An 18,723-nucleotide genomic window follows, 5' to 3' on the forward strand; every position below is an offset into this window, starting at 1 on the left:
AAAGAGTAGGGGGAGGTCCTGTACTAAACTTTTGATACACATATCACTGTGGTTGACAACCAGGTGTGAACCTCTAGTCACTGCCATGGCCTGTGTTGTGGAGATATCAGATTTGGAGTCACTCCTGCATTGACGGACTGCTTTCTGGAGGAAAGGCAGGACTGCGGAATGGGCACTACAAAAGGAAGCCAACCCCCAACGCAAACTTCAAAGACTCTGACTTTAAATCACATTTGGTTTCTAGAAATGGACTATAAGAAGGGGAGCTCGAGGACCCCAAAATTGCAACAGTTAAGCAGACAAGTCAGACTGTGCAAGGAGGAGACGCTCTGCAAGACTTCTGCCTGTGACCAGCATGGGTGTCAAGACCTACCAGTCTCCCAGCTGGGTGAGGGGACATCGCCGGATAGTCCAAAACCACCAGCCCTTGGAGCACCAGTGCATGCTTACTTGCCAAAACCAGTGTGCCCTGTGATGAAGAGGAGAGCGTAGGAGGGAGCGATGTCTAGTCGGAGATCCTGGCGATTGGATACCGGTAGCAGGGTGTGAGGACATACCTGCTGCACCAGTTGGTTCATTGCCTATGTGCAGGATAAAGTCTGTGACCCCCATATGTCAAGGACGGGCTGCCGCGAAGTTAGCTGTAACCTTTACAGGACTGGTCGGGCAATAGCCGGTCCGTGTAGTGAAGTAAGCGATCCTGTATGCCACGTGGGACAGCCCTGAAGATTGCTGTCATGCTGATCAGGCCATAGGCCGTACAAGGATTGAAGTCAGCAACCAAGTATGCCAGGTGGGGCTGCCATGAAGATTGCTGCTCTGCTGATCGGACATGTGCATATAGTGATGTCTGAAACCCTTTATGCAGGGGAGGCTGCAAAGAAAATTGCTGCTGTGCAGATTGGATAGTAGCGCAGATACCGAGCAAAGTTGGTGGCCGTGCTTGCCAGGTGGGGCCACCATTCAGATTGCTGCTATGCCAGTCGGGCCGTAGCCCTATACAGAGTGAGGGCAGTAACCCCGTATGCAAGCAAGGGACACCGGGACAAGGCAATGAGAGTTGTTTGTTTGAGACAGTCTTTGCGAGGAGGAGGCCACAGCTGGAAATTTTTTGATTTTAGTGTGAGTGGCACTCCTGAGACTCAGACAACTAGTGGGGCCAGATCTGAATATCTCCTTTAGAGAATGGGGAATAACCACTACTGATAGCTAGTGGGAGTGGGACTTAGGAACTCACCTGTTGAAACACTCGAGTCCTCTCCTCAAGGGACTGTGTGTATTGCTTGGGAATACCATATTCTATTTTGTGTTGGTATCTAAATACTCCTTTTTTCATAAAAACATGTATTTTGACTCCAACCTATTAGTACATAGGTCAGTCCGCAAAATACAAATTAATTCTGTAAATGTTTATGCCCGAATTGCAAAAACGTTTACCAAATCCATTTTTGGAATTATTTTCTATAATAGATCTGCATAAATGCAAGTAAGGTATTTATAGACAAGGCAACATTCGAAAATGTAGTACCTGTCTGCAGTTAAAATTAGGTCACAACTTTTGTTAAACTACCTTTAAAATCTGGTTGGATCTAGTTTTTCTCTTCCATCTCCAGTGCTTAATGTTGAAACACTTGACTCAACTGTTATTTCATGCAGACTCTTACGTTTTTCTAATCTTCTGGTTTTATTTTAGTGCTAGATTAAGCGACTGGCAGTGTGTCATATACCAGGAAATATATAAGAAATAGACACCTTTTGCTTCAAATACCTGTTAGAGTCCACTGCTTTTTAGGCCTGGCATTAGCCAAGACCTTTTTGTTTTTACTAAAATTATATCTGTAAAGTATTTTCTGACGAGGGCTTTCCACCAACCCACCCCATTCACTGCTCTGTTGTGTCATTCACATCTTTCTTCCACCGACTTCAGAATGTGGCAGTAGGTGAGCCCACTTCAAGCATTGACTAACTTCACTGTAAGTGACAGCATTCTTCCATTTCACAAGGATCCCAGCCACACACAAAGTAATTCTCTAAAGTGCCAGGGACTACCATGGGTGCTTTATGAGAAAGAACTACAATCCGTTAGTAAGAGACACTTCTAAACATTATATTGGGGTCTATAATGCCATGATCATAAAGGAAAAGACTTGGTATTTCACCAATAAGATTGAGACCTCTAAAAACTCTTTTAGAGAACTTTTTAGGAAAGTTATGAAACTTGCCAATCTGCCCAAGAAAAATAATACCAACTGCAACCACGCCTTTTGCAATACCATAGAAGGCTTCTTTCAAGCTAAGGTGGAGGATGTTTATATACCTTTGTGGCAAATGAGCCTTTAGCCTGAGATTCCTAGAATGATAATATCTTGCCTACTAGTTCAGAAATATTGTGCTATATCTATGCTTGCCACCGATCAGGTTTTAAACATGGCCAATTCTATCAAATCAGGTTCTCCTCTGGACCTGTGGCCTCCAGAAATTATACATCTAGCACCTGAGATCATAGGTTACCGCGTGGTTAATCTCTTTAATCATATGATCAATCTTGGCTACTTCCCTAGAGATTGGTAAAGAGCCTCTACCATTCTGCTTTTGAAAAAAAAACAAATCTTAAATCTCAAGATCTTAGTAGCTATAGACCCATCTCGCGTCTCCCATTCCCGGCTCAAATTATGGAAAAGGCCATTAATCTTGAATTGGCTTCTTTTTCAGACCTTAACAACCTATTTGATTCAACACAATTTGGATTTAGGTGTAGGCAGAGTACCTAGTTTGTTGCCTCCGAGATAAGGCTGCCCACATTTTGTTAGATCTCTCAGCAGCATTCACACGGGCAATCATGACCTGTTGATTGACCGTCTTTTTAATCTAGGCATCAGTGGAGCCGCTTTTGCTCTCCTGAAATCCTTTTTATCTGAGCGGGAACAATTTGTTGCTATGAACGGATTAAGTTCTGATGCTTTCTCCCTGCCTTGTGTGCGCCTCGGGGATCCTCCATGAGTCCCACCTTTTAAAATCTTTGTCACTCCACTCAGCTCATTAAATCTTTTGGATTCTCAATAATCTCGAATTATGATGACACATAAATTGTGGTCTCAGTGTCCAGCAACCCAGACGAGACAGCTGCCGGATATAACAGCTGTATTCAACAAATTGACAACTGGATGAAAATATATTGTTTCAGTTAAACTCTGTGGAAAACTGAGGTTCTTCTCCTTGGCAATGGCATCTTCTTCTGGACTCCCAGTTGGTGGATACAAGAACAAGGTATGTTGCCAACACCAGCGAAGAAAGTCAGGAATCTAGGACTTCTGTTGGACAATAAACGTCCCTTTGAAGATCAGGTGAATGCACTGACTTTAGCTTTTTTCATCTTGAAGATCATTAGGAAAGTTTGTCCCTTTATTCCGCCTGATCTTCAGAAATCTAATGTGACTGCTCTCGTGTTATCCAAATTTGATTGCTGCAATGCTCTGTTTTTGAACATGTGGCAAGGACACCTCCATTAACCGCATGCGTGCGGGCGGAATTCCGCTCGTACGCTGAGATATGCGAAAGCGCATGTTACGTGACGAGCTGGGCTCGTCATCAGCGTAGCAGGAGGCTACCTCATGACGAGCCCAGCTCGTCATCAGCGTCGAAGGGGTAAATTGCAGATTTTGCAAAATGCAGCAGCACATCTGCTGTTAGGGATACCCAGGAATCAATCGGCCTCTCAGGCCTTAGTCAAGTTGCATTGGCGCCCTATTAAAAATTGCATTGAATTTAAAGCCCTTTGTATTGCCTTCAAAGCCATGCATAATTCGGGCCCGGAATACCTCCACAAATGTTTACCTGATATACCCCCCCTAGTGCGCTTCCATCTGCTACAGCCAAGTACATCGTCGTTTCCAAGTTTAAACAGGATTACTAGGGCAGTAGAAGTTTCATAACCCTTACGGCCAAACAATGGAACGCTCTACCTGTTGATCTGAAAGACAGATCAAATCTCCTTTTCTTCAGAAAAGCATTTAAAAACATGGCTCTTCCGTTAAAATAGCCGGATTCTTTGACATGCCTTCATGTAGACACAGAGCCAAAACACACGCAGGCAATCGAGCGCCTTATAAATATACATTTCATTTCATGTGTCCAAAAATATTTTGGCATTTAGCCAATGTTTATTATAACAGGACCTTGCAGCTTTTCCAACAATAAAGTATTGCAAAGACCATGACCGAACAAGCATTGGCAAAGTTCAAAGACTATCTGCCAACTGTAGACCTACTGGTTTTGTCAATGATTGTTAAAATAAGTGTGCTCTGAGACATTTTCCTATTCGTGCTACACGCAGGTTTCATCTATTCAAGACTGCTCAATGGTTGTCGTTTTTTATTAAAGCCTCATATCAAGGGTTGTTATGGGCTTAACTTAACGGAGCTACTACACCTAGATTTACTTTTCAAAGCGCACCTCAGGGTACTGACCTCTCTAATGCTCAGCATAGTAGCACACTGACTGTTGTACCACCCTCTTTAGACAGTACCTAAATTGCATTGTGGACTCTACTGTGTGCTCCTTGGTGCCAGTCTGGTGTACCCTGAGCTGTACCCTCCCGGCTACCGATGCACCCAACTTCACTTGCTGGGCGGTTTCCAGCACGTTGCCCTGTGCCCAGCTGGAACACAGGAGCCTTCCTGCGCCAGACCATATACCTCTGAGTCTGCCCACCGCCTCACAGCTCCTAGATTTTTACCTGCGGCTGTTTATGATCTCCTGAGGTTTGTTCCAACCGTTGGGCTGCTCATGCTGTGTAGCGCTTCACCTTATCTGGGTGCTCACAAGCATACCCTCAGCAGCAGGCAAGACATGTTTCTTCACTAGTTCTGCGAATGCTCACTTGGCAGCCATGAGACGAAATCGGTCCGTAGTGCTTCCTTCAGCCCCGCCCACACTTGACCAGAGGGAGGGCGTCTCTTCAGAACCCTCCACCACACTCACCACTGTGGATGACAAACTGAACATTGTCCTGACTTCCATAGTAAAATGCCAAGTATCTTTAGAGAACAATTCCCTGTGGTGGACTTTCCCGAGGACACTGAGGGCCAGGATGCAGTGTCCCTACTTAGATGCATGGCTCCGCTGTTTTGTTCACTTACTACCATCTCGCCCTACTTATCAATTGAACGGGCACACCGAGTGCTGACAAGGAGGCCCTTTCCTGGCGCCTTGCCGAGACCGCTGCTGGTGCATTTGTTGCACTACAAGGACTGCAATGTGATCCTGAGAGGCCTGCAAGCTTACCACTCTTACCACTCAAATTGATCACCTGGTTTTGGCACACTGGATCTAGTCCCCCACATCATTTACATTGATTACCTCGGTAGAACTCACTTTGACCATAATGCCCGAACACCTGCGTATATGCTGGGACTGGGGCCCCACTCCTATCTCATTATGACGCTTACAAAAACAGCTCTAGAGGATCTTCCCTTCTGTGTTTCCCGCAGCAATAGCATATCGGAATACTTTGACATTAACAGTGGCGCGGCCATGTCCCGTCTGGTTAAGTGGGATGCCTTCAAGTAGCTACCAGAGGACATTGCCTGGGCAGTGCCCCGAATGTGCACTGCTAGCTCGATAGTGAAATCTTTCAAGTAGAGAGGGCAGTGCTCTACCTAGAAACACAGGTGCAATACACTGTAGAGGACAAGGAGTGCCTGGGTCAAGCGCGTTGTGAACATGCTGCATTACTGGAGATACTTTGCTGCCTCTCTGAGGCAGATAAATTGGGTGGCAACATGCCTGGCTATTCTGACAAGATCAGCCACAACGTCACATACTTGTCATACGAGCAGAATCTGGGGCTCTTATCCATATGCAGAGGGCTATAAAAGCTGGATTCATGTGGCAGTACACTTCCCTGTACACATCGGCATCCACTGCATCAGTGGCAGATATCGGGCTCTTCCTAGCTAATATCTCTCTCCCTCAAGTAGTACCGGATCAAAGGGAAGAACTTAATAGTAGCATCAAAGAAGCTATATTCATGCTCACATGTGGCAGGATTTGTTGCCCTGAGGGGCTATCGCCAGAGTTGAATGAAATATACGCATCCCTGCTTTCCCCACGATTGAAGACGCTTTACGACAAGGCTATGACGGTTGCTTGTCTTCCTCCCTCGATTCGCAAAGCTCTTCTTAGCTCTGTACCTAAATCAGACAGAGATCCGTCTGAGCTGGAGTTTTATAGACCACTTGCAATCCTTAATGCGAATTGCAAAATACTCTCTAAGATACTGGCAGACCACCCCCCACCCCCACCACCCGTTCCCCTGTCTGGTCCACCCAGACAAAAATGGGCTTGCACCGGCAAGGAATACTTCCTCTACCTGCATAGGTTCTTTCACATCCTGGAGTATGCCTTTTCTGTCTGGCACCGGGCAGGCTGTCTGGTGCTGGATCAAGAAAAAGCCTTTGATTCCCTGGAGTGGACCTACGTGTTTCAGTTACTTCAGACATATGTTCTGGGAAATGGCTTCATTCGCTTGATTAAACTCCTTTACCTTTCGCTAGCGTAAAAACGGGCCGCCCCCTCTCTGAATCCATATCGATTCTTGGTGCACTCGTCAGGGATGTCCACTGTCCCCACTGCTATTTTCTTCAGCAAAGGAACCGATGGCTCACGTCTGCCATGTGCATGGTCAACAATGGGGCATCCCGCTAGGAGACACAACTCATTCGGTCTCCCTCTATGCAGACGATAGGCTCCTTACCTTGGGCCCTTGGCATGAAGTAGGAGTTCATAGCTGTGGTGACTTTAATCAAGATGACCTTCTCCTTCCATTGGAGGAACTCATCACTGATGCCAGGCTTCACCCGGGTCAATTCCTACTATACCATTCCCCTACCCGGACGATGGGGGCTCACTGGGGCGCAATACAGCAGGAACACACTGTGCACCTAGTGATGCAGTATTTCCATGTCATAGGGACGGGCCACCATCTAATAAAATAGTTTGCTAGGTCATTACGTACGTACGCACGCTACACCGTCTTTTACATCACTATGTAAACTGGGATCGCAAGCTGAGTCTCCCATGTTCGGACAAAGAGTAGTAGGGCAATCTGGCATACTAAGCCTTGGAGTCCTGTAACGCTTGTTAATTCAGTACTACATGTTGCACAGGGCCTACCTCACCCAATACAAAATCTACTGCTACTTCCACTGCACAGACACCTTGCCCTCTCTGCCTGTTGCCAGACTATGATTTTCTGAATATGCTTTGGACGTGCCCTGCGTTCTCCCAGTACTGGCTAGGTGTCACAAATGTCTTCGCCCGCAGTATGGGGATCCTCTCGTAATACACATGAGAGGCGAGCTAGGTATGTTCAGACGCACCACCTGCCTCTTTTGCTAGTTAAACGTTTGATTACTAGCAGATGGCACTTAACCACCTCTCCTCAGCTCTCTGCCTGGGCTCACTCCATGGATGCCTGACCTCAGGCTGAGAGCACTGCCCTGCACCAGGAAGCTATCCGGGGCTTGCGTAAATACCCTATTTCTGCTGGCTGGGACACTCTGATGACCGAGGTTCAGTCTTCTCTGAGAGACTATAACCTGTCTCCTTAATTGCATTATTATACCTAATGCCCGACCGCTGTTTTTGGTTTCCCAGAATGCCACTTCCATTCTTGAGAGATGTTGTCCGTCCCTCCATTTGTTGTAACAGCTATTTCCGTGCTCTAATACTGTACCAGTTGTCTTTGTTTTTAGGGCTGGGGCCTACGACACCACGAAGTGGGGCGGAGCTTCCGAGCTCTTATGTATTAGAAAAAAAAAAGAATTCTGAAAGGGGTCCGGGCTGCCACATTCCTTAGTGCGCGCCGCGTTTTTTATGGCATCTGCCTAGTGATTCGTCTTCGCTGTGCTGTCTATTTAGTAGCCTTGACGTGATAGGCTATATTTACTTTTCGTCCGTCATTTATTTCAGTTTCATGGCATATTGTCTGTGGTTACGTGCACGGCAGACTTATTAATCTTAATTAGGAGCTGTCAGGGTGGCCGTGTAATGCATTCCAGATGGTGTGCGCGCGTTCACCATAGAGCAGTGCGTTTGTCGTGCGCGCGTCCTCCTCACTTGCACACAGGCATAGCGAATCAGTGTCATAGCGAGAAGACAACATTTTGTCACGTCTGTTATTAATTTATGACTTGTAATTTCAGGTAGGTTACATCAGCTCGATTAATGTTTCAACCACGGCCTGTTTCGAATACAAGTTCAGTTGTTATATAGTCCCGAATTCAAAATGGTCTCTCGCAGTAAAGTTTTCTACGAGTTGAATTTAATTCTGACAGGGTCCGTTTTGCATGCATGTGTTTAAATCACAAAGGCGACATGCAAGGGAAGTGTACAATTGATGTTGTTTTTTTTCGGTTTGTGTTTATTAAATGAGTGCAGTTGGAGGCATGAAAGGGCTCTTGGCAACAGGCGGTGAAAGCTGGGAGGCGTGATGTGGCCTCTTTGTTTCCGTAGTGCTGGTCGGTGACGGCGCGCTATTCTTCTGCTGCGGTTGATGGATGACCTGCTCAGAGGAGGGCAGATCTGAGGGAATGGCCTGCCGACAACGAAACGTCATCTGTGTGACTGGAGGGTTTTTAAATACTAAAGTTGTGGCCACCAACGAGACTTGCCTCTTCTTCGTAGTTCAAGAACTTGTCTTAAACAAAAACGTCACCGCTTAATAAATCATTATCTCGCTTAAGACCGCTAGCACGCTTTTTAGAAGCAGTTTGCACCCCACACAAGTTTGAGGAAAGGTCTTAACACGCTCCACCCCTTGAAGGTGACCGTGACTTCTTATGCTTCGTTTTTCGGTCATCTTTTTTATTTCGGTTAATGGGGAAATATGATCTGGGAACCTACCAATTGGGTAAAGGCGATTGTCAGAAGGCGGCACCAGGAGCAGAAGACTTCAGGACAGCCAGGCTACGTATTGCAGTAATACCCTCACAAGTTAAAAAAAAAATCATCTGACAAAATGTAAAGTTGTCCGGGGCTTACGGTAATGGTTACAGACTACATTAAATGTTCTTTGGGGATAAACCAGCTGCTGCAAACAACTGTCTGACCTGCAAGTCTTGGGGTATAATAGTGGTAAGATGCAACCTGTGGTTATTGCGCTCGAGAGATCTGTGTGTAACCTCTGGCCGTAGGTTTGAATGTTAAAATAGTTCAAATGATTAATATGCCTATTTCAGAATATAGCGTATATTTGTAGATCACATATTTATGTGTAACATAGACTAGTGGGATAGCGAGTTTGTTGCTTAGAGCCTTGTACAACCCGCATGTTTTAGACTACAGGTGAAATAGCTCAGGGAATTATGTCCTAGCTGCAAACTGCAGCATAAAAACAAGAATAACAGGGGAGATAAATAAATACACCTTCTCTTTTTTTCAAATGGATATCCGCTTCAAAGTAAGGACATTATGTATGTTGATGACCTGGGTCTTGTCAACCACATCTTTAATAATATGGTGAATTTACCTTGCTAGACGTGCACCTTCCAGCGAACCATGAAACCCGGGCTTTTCACACCTTGCTTTTGCCAGCTGCAGGCACTCACTAGGAGAGAACACAGTCTCCCTGCTCGTGCAGAGTGCAGAGTGGTAGTGCAGAGTGCAGAGTGGTAGTGCAGATTGAGAGTGCAGAGTGCAGATTGAGAGTGCAGATTGAGAGTGCAGAGTGCAGATTGAGAGTGCAGAGTGCAGAGTGGTAGTGCAGAGTGGTAGTGCAGAGTGCAGAGTGGTAGTGCAGAGTGGTAGTGCAGAGTGCAGAGTGGTAGTGCAGAGTGCAGAGTGGTAGTGCAGAGTGGTAGTGCAGAGTGCAGAGTGGTAGTGCAGAGTGGTAGTGCAGAGTGGTAGTGCAGAGTGGTAGTGCAGAGTGGTAGTGCAGAGTGGTAGTGCAGAGTGCAGATTGAGAGTGTGAGTGGTAGTGCAGAGTGCAGATTGAGAGTGCGAGTGGTAGTGCAGAGTGCAGATTGAGAGTGCAGAGTGCAGATTGGTAGTGCAGAGTGCAGATTGGTAGTGCAGAGTGGTAGTGCAGAGTGCATAGTGGTAGTGCAGAGTGGTAGTGCAGAGTGCATAGTGGTAGTGCAGAGTGCAGAGTGGTAGTGCAGAGCGGTAGTGCAGAGTGGTAGTGCAGAGTGGTAGTGCAGAGTGCAGAGTGGTAGTGCAGAGTGGTAGTGCAGAGCGCAGAGTGGTAGTGCAGAGCGCAGAGTGGTAGTGCAGAGCGCAGAGTGGTAGTGCAGAGCGCAGAGTGGTAGTGCAGAGCGAGAGTGCAGATTGAGAGTGCGAGTGGTAGTGCAGAGTGCAGATTGGTAGTGCAGAGTGCAGATTGGTAGTGCAGAGTGCAGATTGGTAGTGCAGAGTGGTAGTGCAGAGTGGTAGTGCAGAGTGGTAGTGCAGAGTGGTAGTGCAGAGTGCAGATTGAGAGTGCGAGTGGTAGTGCAGAGTGCAGAGTGCAGATTGAGAGTGCAGATTGGTAGTGCAGAGTGCAGATTGGTAGTGCAGAGTGGTAGTGCAGAGTGCAGAGTGGTAGTGCAGAGTGGTAGTGCAGAGTGCAGAGTGGTAGTGCAGAGTGGTAGTGCAGAGTGCAGAGTGGTAGTGCAGAGTGCAGAGTGGTAGTGCAGAGTGCAGAGTGGTAGTGCAGAGTTAAGAGTGGTAGTGCAGAGTGCAGAGTGGTAGTGCAGAGTGGTAGTGCAGAGTGGTAGTGCAGAGTGGTAGTGCAGAGTGCAGATTGAGAGTGCGAGTGGTAGTGCAGAGTGCAGAGTGCAGATTGAGAGTGCAGATTGGTAGTGCAGAGTGGTAGTGCAGAGTGCAGAGTGGTAGTGCAGAGTGGTAGTGCAGAGTGCAGAGTGGTAGTGCAGAGTGGTAGTGCAGAGTGGTAGTGCAGAGTGCAGAGTGGTAGTGCAGAGTGCAGAGTGGTAGTGCAGAGTGCAGAGTGGTAGTGCAGAGTTAAGAGTGGTAGTGCAGAGTGCAGAGTGGTAGCGCAGAGTGCAGATTGAGAGTGCAGAGTGCAGAGTGGTAGTGCAGAGTGCAGATTGAGAGTGCAGATTGAGAGTGCAGAGTGCGAGTGCAGAGTGCAGATTGGTAGTGCAGAGTGGTAGTGTAGAGTGCCTAAAACACATTGCCATTTACAATGCCATTATCGATTGGTAGTGCAGAGTGCAGATTGGTAGTGCAGAGTGGTAGTGCAGAGTGCAGAGTGGTAGTGCAGAGTGGTAGTGCAGAGAGTGCAGATTGGTAGTGCAGAGTGCAGATTGGTAGTGCAGAGTGCAGATTGAGAGTGCAGAGTGCAGATTGAGAGTGCAGAGTGCCGATTGGTAGTGCAGAGTGGTAGTGCAGAGTGCCTAAAACACATTGCCATTTACAATGCCATTATCGAGAGTGCAGAGTGCAGATTGGTAGTGCAGAGTGCAGATTGGTAGTGCAGAGTGGTAGTGCAGAGTGCAGAGTGGTAGTGCAGAGTGGTAGTGCAGAGTGGTAGTGCAGAGTGCAGATTGAGAGTGCGAGTGGTAGTGCAGGGTGCAGATTGAGAGTGCAGAGTGCAGTTTGGTAGTGCAGAGTGCAGATTGGTAGTGCAGAGTGGTAGTGCAGAGTGCAGAGTGGTAGTGCAGAGTGCAGAGTGGTAGTGCAGAGTGGTAGTGCAGAGTGGTAGTGCAGAGTGCAGAGTGCAGAGTGGTAGTGCAGAGTGCAGAGTGGTAGTGCAGAGCGCAGAGTGGTAGTGCAGAGTGCAGATTGGTAGTGCAGAGTGCAGATTGAGAGTGCAGAGTGCAGATTGAGAGTGCAGAGTGCAGATTGGTAGTGCAGAGTGCAGAGTGGTAGTGCAGAGTGCCTAAAACACATTGCCATTTACAATGCCATTATCTCTAACTTAAAACAAACCCGAGCCCTAATGCATTCCTAATGCTTGTTTGCTTAGGTATGGGCTGGTTCTCACGTTCGAAGTTGAAATGTATTCTTGTAATTACTCTGGCAAGCCTATGCCCTCTCCACTCTGACGCAGTAGTGCGCACACTCCCTATTAACTACTGTTCTGCACACCTTTGCTATATTTGTTATGCTTTTAATGGAAGTGCATGCATTGTATCACAGTGTTAATTGCAAAAAACACAGTTGATGGACAGAATGTAGAACAATGTCATACATTCACCCCAGTACAAGGATCTGGGCCTAAATCCATCGTTTTTTTGCACTCCACATCACCCTGGGTTAGACACTGGCTATATGCAAATCAGCTCTGACCCTGTGCCTCGTGGGAACAGTCCAGTCCGAACTACCAAGCCATGTCTTTCCCAGACCGGAATCAAGCATCCAAGGACCGGTTTCTGGCTATCAGCCTTTATTCAGCCTGGATAGCTTGACTCCAGTGATGTGGAGAGCCTGGGACTCACGTCTGAGCATCCCCAGCCCACTCGGGGTGAAAATTGCAAAAAACACAGTTGATGGACAGAATGTAGAACAATGAAAATTGCAAAAAACACAGTTGATGGACAGAATGTAGAACAATGTCATACATTCACCCCAGTACAAGGATCTGGGCCTAAATCCATCGTTTTTTTGCACTCCACATCACCCTGGGTTAGACACTGGCTATATGCAAATCAGCTCTGACCCTGTGCCTCGTGGGAACAGTCCAGTCCGAACTACCAAGCCATGTCTTTCCCAGACCGGAATCAAGCATCCAAGGACCGGTTTCTGGCTATCAGCCTTCATTCAGCCTGGATAGCTTGACTCCAGTGATGTGGAGAGCCTGGGACTCACGTCTGAGCATCCCCAGCCCACTCGGGGTGAAAATTGCAAAAAACACAGTTGATGGACAGAATGTAGAACAATGTCATACATTCACCCCAGTACAAGGATCTGGGCCTAAATCCATCGTTTTTTTGCACTCCACATCACCCTGGGTTAGACACTGGCTATATGCAAATCAGCTCTGACCCTGTGCCTCGTGGGAACAGTCCAGTCCGAACTACCAAGCCATGTCTTTCCCAGACCGGAATCAAGCATCCAAGGACCGGTTTCTGGCTATCAGCCTTCATTCAGCCTGGATAGCTTGACTCCAGTGATGTGGAGAGCCTGGGACTCACGTCTGAGCATCCCCAGCCCACTCGGGGTGAAAATTGCAAAAAACACAGTTGATGGACAGAATGTAGAACAATGTCATACATTCACCCCAGTACAAGGATCTGGGCCTAAATCCATCGTTTTTTTGCACTCCACATCACCCTGGGTTAGACACTGGCTATATGCAAATCAGCTCTGACCCTGTGCCTCGTGGGAACAGTCCAGTCCGAACTACCAAGCCATGTCTTTCCCAGACCGGAATCAAGCATCCAAGGACCGGTTTCTGGCTATCAGCCTTCATTCAGCCTGGATAGCTTGACTCCAGTGATGTGGAGAGCCTGGGACTCACGTCTGAGCATCCCCAGCCCACTCGGGGTGAAAATTGCAAAAAACACAGTTGATGGACAGAATGTAGAACAATGTCATACATTCACCCCAGTACAAGGATCTGGGCCTAAATCCATCGTTTTTTTGCACTCCACATCACCCTGGGTTAGACACTGGCTATATGCAAATCAGCTCTGACCCTGTGCCTCGTGGGAACAGTCCAGTCCGAACTACCAAGCCATGTCTTTCCCAGACCGGAATCAAGCATCCAAGGACCGGTTTCTGGCTATCAGCCTTCATTCAGCCTGGATAGCTTGACTCCAGTGATGTGGAGAGCCTGGGACTCACGTCTGAGCATCCCCAGCCCACTCGGGGTGAAAATTGCAAAAAACACAGTTGATGGACAGAATGTAGAACAATGTCATACATTCACCCCAGTACAAGGATCTGGGCCTAAATCCATCGTTTTTTTGCACTCCACATTACCCTGGGTTAGACACTGGCTATATGCAAATCAGCTCTGACCCTGTGCCTCGTGGGAACAGTCCAGTCCCAGTGTATCACAGTGTTGCCACCTGTATGCTCTACTTTTAGACTACTTATTTATTTATTTTAAAAGTTCTATATAGCCCTGGCTAGACCCGGAGGTATCAGAGCGCTTTACATGAGCATCAGATCATTGTTACAGGTTACATCGTTTCAAAGGTTACACAGTTCTTAGAGCTCAGCAACATAGTTACTTGTAAGGTCGAGATAAACAATAAGCACACATGCGTAAGGAGAAAAGAAGGCAAGGTGAGAGATTCAGGAGGGGTTGGAGTAGGGGAAGTAGACAGATAATGAAGGTGGGAAAGAGGAGGGGAGGGTGAGAGACACAGCATGGGGAGAAGAGGGGAAGGGTGATGGGGACACAAACCGGTAGACGAGTCAAGGTAACGTCCAAAGTCCAGTAAGCTGTGATCCCAGGGGAAGTCTATTGCGAGAGGCTCCCTTTACTTTGTGCAAATGCTTAATAAAAAATATGTATTTTTAAAAAAAAGGGGGATTGTTATGAGCTTTCTTTTAAATTAATAATGCCATTGAAATTTGTTTTTGGCTTTCCTTACAATAATTGACCTTCTGTATATTTGAGCTACAATCCATGATATAAGGTATATATATCTTTGACTTAAATCCTAAATGTGGCTGCTTTCAACAGTGTCAAATTGACTTGCAATAGTTTATGGACATAGGCACCGTTTTTTATTTAATATTACTAGTTAGTCATGCAGTTTACAATTTTTTTTTCCTTTCTTGATAGTGGCCGGTGTCCTTGGCTTTGTCATTGGAAAGATATCTTATATAGGTGTGTGCCAGAGCAAATTCCATGCCATAGGCGTGCACCCATTTGGAAAAGACTTCCGTCCACATCATAAAAGGTATGGATTATTTGCACCTTCCAACAAAAAAAGTAACTAATAAAACTACTGCTACTTTTGTGATTTTCGCCTAACTCTCTCAGTAAGAGTTTCTTTCGCTGCCAAATGGACCTGGGAGCCTGGCTGTTTACAGTAATATAATATGAACTAAACACCACACTCTTGCTCAAGACACAATTTAATACCCTCCTTGTTCTAACCTGTTTAATGGTAATAATTTATTTGTAGTAGGTGAGAAACTTTTTATCCGTACAAAATAGAACTTATTTAGGTGTTGTGTTCTGTACCAATATGCAACCTTTCAGCTGCTTTGCAGTGCCAAGATTGTCACCGACAATAGTGATTTTGCAGTCTGTCATACTGTTGATTAGTGGATTCCAGGCTGTTTCTTTGATTAGAGACTTTGGTTTTGAGACTCCATTGGAGCTGCAGATTGGTGGTTTGATGCATTCTATGGCATTTTCTTTCAATAAGTAACAATAATAATATAAACATTTATTATAGCCCACAAATCACTCCCGAAGGAGTATCTTGGTGTTGCACTAATAAGCAGGAGGAACTTCCTAAAACAGCCAGGGCTTCAAAGCATTCCTAAAAGCTATAGTATCCGAGCATAAGCAAAGATTAAAGGGGAGTTTATTCCAACAATAGGGGGCATTGTAGGAAAAAGATCTACCCCACTGATTTGAGCTCCGAATACGGGGGATAGTCAAAAGAGCCTTATCCGAGGATCTAAGGCATCTCGCGGGTTGAAAAGGGGTTAAACGCATGGGCAAATAGATGGGGCGGGATTTGTGAAGTGCCTTATGTGTCAGACAGCAGAGTTTAAAAATGACCCCTTTCCTGATTGGCAACCAATGAAGATCCTGAAAAATAGGGGAAGAGGGGGAACGAGAAGGAAGATTACAAATAAGTCTAGCGGCGGTGTTCTGTACCGCCTGCAACTTTGTCAGCAAAGAGTCATTTACTGATGTCAACAGAGCATTCCCATAGTCCAGGCGACTCATTATAAGAGCTTGGACCAAGTTTTTCTGGCACTGTCAGGGAGCCAAGGAAGACCTTTTTTTAGAAGCTTCATAGAGGCAAAACATGAGCCGCAGGTGGCGTTTTTTTGGTCCTTCATAGACAGAGACCGATCCAGCTTTACTCCGAGATTTTTCACAGACTGGGGCTGGGCCCAATTCAGGCGGCCACCAGTCAGCAGACCAGAGCTAGGGGGAGAGGCACGTACGATTGAGGACTAACAGTTGTGGGACTAGAATGGGCTCTCAAAGAGGACACCAGTGAAGTTCAGAATTCCAAAGATGAGTGCGCCCCCAAGTGATACCTTTCCCTTCATGCTTCGCCCATCCAAACTTTATTGGTAGGTTGTTCTGGCATTTCTAGATCTGGATTTTGTGTGCTGGTTTTGTAGGTAGCAAAGAGGATTTTAAACCTGCTTGTGTGCCAGTGTAATTCAAAAGAAATGATGTGTTTTGTTTTTCTAAGCTTCAATAGAATATGGCGCTTGGTTTTGGAGCTATTCTGTTTCTGTATTGAAATTTCGGGCATGGCCATGTTGCAGTATTCCAGGTCGGAACGATGGCCGCTGTTTGCTGCTTCAGTCTAATAGATGTTCCAACATCAAATACGGATCATTAAATCAGTCTGATGTCTAAAAACATATGCCTTGAGTGTAGGAGAGTAGGGTCTGCAATCCTATGATCACCCAGATTTTTGCTTTTTTTGCTTCACTGGTTTACGACTTTCCCTGGCTGTGGGCCTGCTAATCAGACCCACAGCCTAGCGCTGTTCTCTCTACTCCAAATTGTACCCAGGTACTGAATTGGCACTGGGCCCTCTCCAAGTCGCTGTACCCAGGGCTGAGGTGCACCCAGAAGTCTCCCAGGGGCTGCAGCATGTATTATGCCACCCCTGGGCTGACTAACTAAATCAGACACAACTGGCTGCTTGACAGCTGGGGCAGAGTGGTGTACTCACCCTCTGCTGTAGATATAGTATTCCTATATCTAAACCTAAATGGACACACAGATCTCCTATCAGTCACTCCTATGGCAGGCCTTGACAATCCTGAAGGCAGAGTGCTTGGAATCGTGTGAGATGGTGCCCTGGCATGAGCTGAGCCTGTCTGCGGCTTTCGGGATCTATCCCTTAGCCGTTTCCATGATATCGCATACCATATACTCTTAAGTGCATTATAATCCTCGCGGTTATATGCCAACTCTGGTATCGCTTTATCAAAACATGTCGAGTAAGGTGTCATACGAATTGGAATACTAACCCCTCGCCAATTCTGGCGACGGGGTTAGCATCCCACCCTTCTAGAGGGACACGACATGTATGTAACCTATAACCCCGGTTAAAGTCAAACAGAGCCTTAGCTCCACAAAATGGATGCTGCCACCGAGACACAAGTCTGCCCTCCTGCTGCTGGGAGTCCTCCCAGAGCAGGAGGCAAGGACAAAGGGTTTCCTGCCAGGGGCGGTGCTAGCACCATCCCAGACAGGGTTTTGTGTATTCTAGGTAGGCAGGGCTTCAGAGGAAGGTGACTGCAAGTGGCACCCCGGTGCTCACTGTGCATAGGCCGGCTTGAACCAGTTCCAGAGGCACACCAGACCCTGGGCTGGAGAAAGCCCGCCAAAGGAGAGGGGTGTAACCACCCCCCCTCCTGGTCCCACCCATAGGGCAGGACTTAGTCGCGTGCCAGCCCCTTTTTGCAGGATAAAGGTAGGAACTGGCCCCCTTCCAAATCAGATCATCTTTGAATCCTGAAACTACTTTCCACGAAAGGAACTCAAGACTTCTTCCCAAGATTCTCCCTTGTGACTAAGGAGTAGTCACCCTGCAGCAGCAGGCACCAACCAAGCATCGCGGTTTGTTGCCAGTCTCTCCTTCGGATCAAGACTGCTCCAGCACGACGAGAACCGGCTTCCCTGGCACCTCTGACCTCAAACTACATCATCAGCCCAGCTGTGATCCGTGGGTGCGACGAGACCTCGAGGGACCGGCCATCTTCAGAACTGCACGACGCTTGTCCAGCACGACTCCCGAGTGACCCTCGACTGAGTGCTTTGGGGTAAGAGAAGCCCCGACCCTGAGCAGCTCCAGCACCGAAGTTCAGCCCCCCTGCATCCACGAGATCTGCGTGGGGCCCTTCTGCTCTTTGCTGCTCACCGCGTTGTCCAGGTCGCTTGCCCGTTGGCTAGTGGCCCCCTCACGACGCTCCACGACGACAACCACTGCTGGTCTGGTTACTCCAGACTAGCCCTTGCTCCCCTCCAAAAGAGGAGTACCCTGGACCCTCCTGGTCCACTCAAGACGCCATTTTAGGTCCACCGCGTGGGCCTTGCATTTGCCAAGACTTGTTGCCCAATCCTGGGTCCAGCGACGTCGACAGCAAGTACCTTCGTGGGACAGCTCACACCTCCATCCTGGTCGCCGACAACGCCTCCTGGTCCGAGAGACTGCAGAGCCCAGCAGCGCCCACTCACCTGGCTGAGGTGACTTCGTCCGGTGCCATCCTGGTGCCCACTCAAATCACTGGCTAGTGATTCAGAACTTGGACCCCTCTGCATACAGGTTTCTTCTTCCCTGATCCAGGCTTGGATCACCACGAACTTTCTTCACTGGCCGCCTGCCAGCAACTTTTTCTTCAGGCTCCTGGTTCTTCAACGAGGGTTTCCGACGCAACTTCAACCCTATGCAGCCGCAGCCCCTGGGCTAGGTAACCTGAGTGCTCCGGTGCTCCAGCATAGTCCAACACCCTAAGTGTTCGGATCCACTCCCGTTTTCGACCCACCTAGTCGGGTTCGCCCGAGAACAGTAACTTTGCAACTGCTAGCCTCCATAGACTTTTTCCCGCCTTACG

At 47.4% G+C, this 18,723-nt stretch overlaps 1 protein-coding gene across 1 annotated transcript in view; it reads left to right on the plus strand.

Annotated features, from left to right (window-relative positions):
* Positions 1 to 18,723, plus strand: part of OCIAD2 (OCIA domain containing 2) — a 100,099-nt gene that overhangs the window by 58,449 nt on the left and 22,927 nt on the right. The window contains exon 5 of the mRNA XM_078678956.1: positions 14,738 to 14,855. Coding sequence (XP_078535082.1) covers positions 14,738 to 14,855 — 118 coding nt within the window. The remainder of the gene's footprint in view (positions 1 to 14,737; positions 14,856 to 18,723) is intronic.

Source organism: Lissotriton helveticus, chromosome 2_2 (genome assembly GCF_964261635.1).
Source record: "Lissotriton helveticus chromosome 2_2, aLisHel1.1, whole genome shotgun sequence".
Classification (NCBI taxonomy): Eukaryota; Metazoa; Chordata; class Amphibia; order Caudata; family Salamandridae; genus Lissotriton; species Lissotriton helveticus.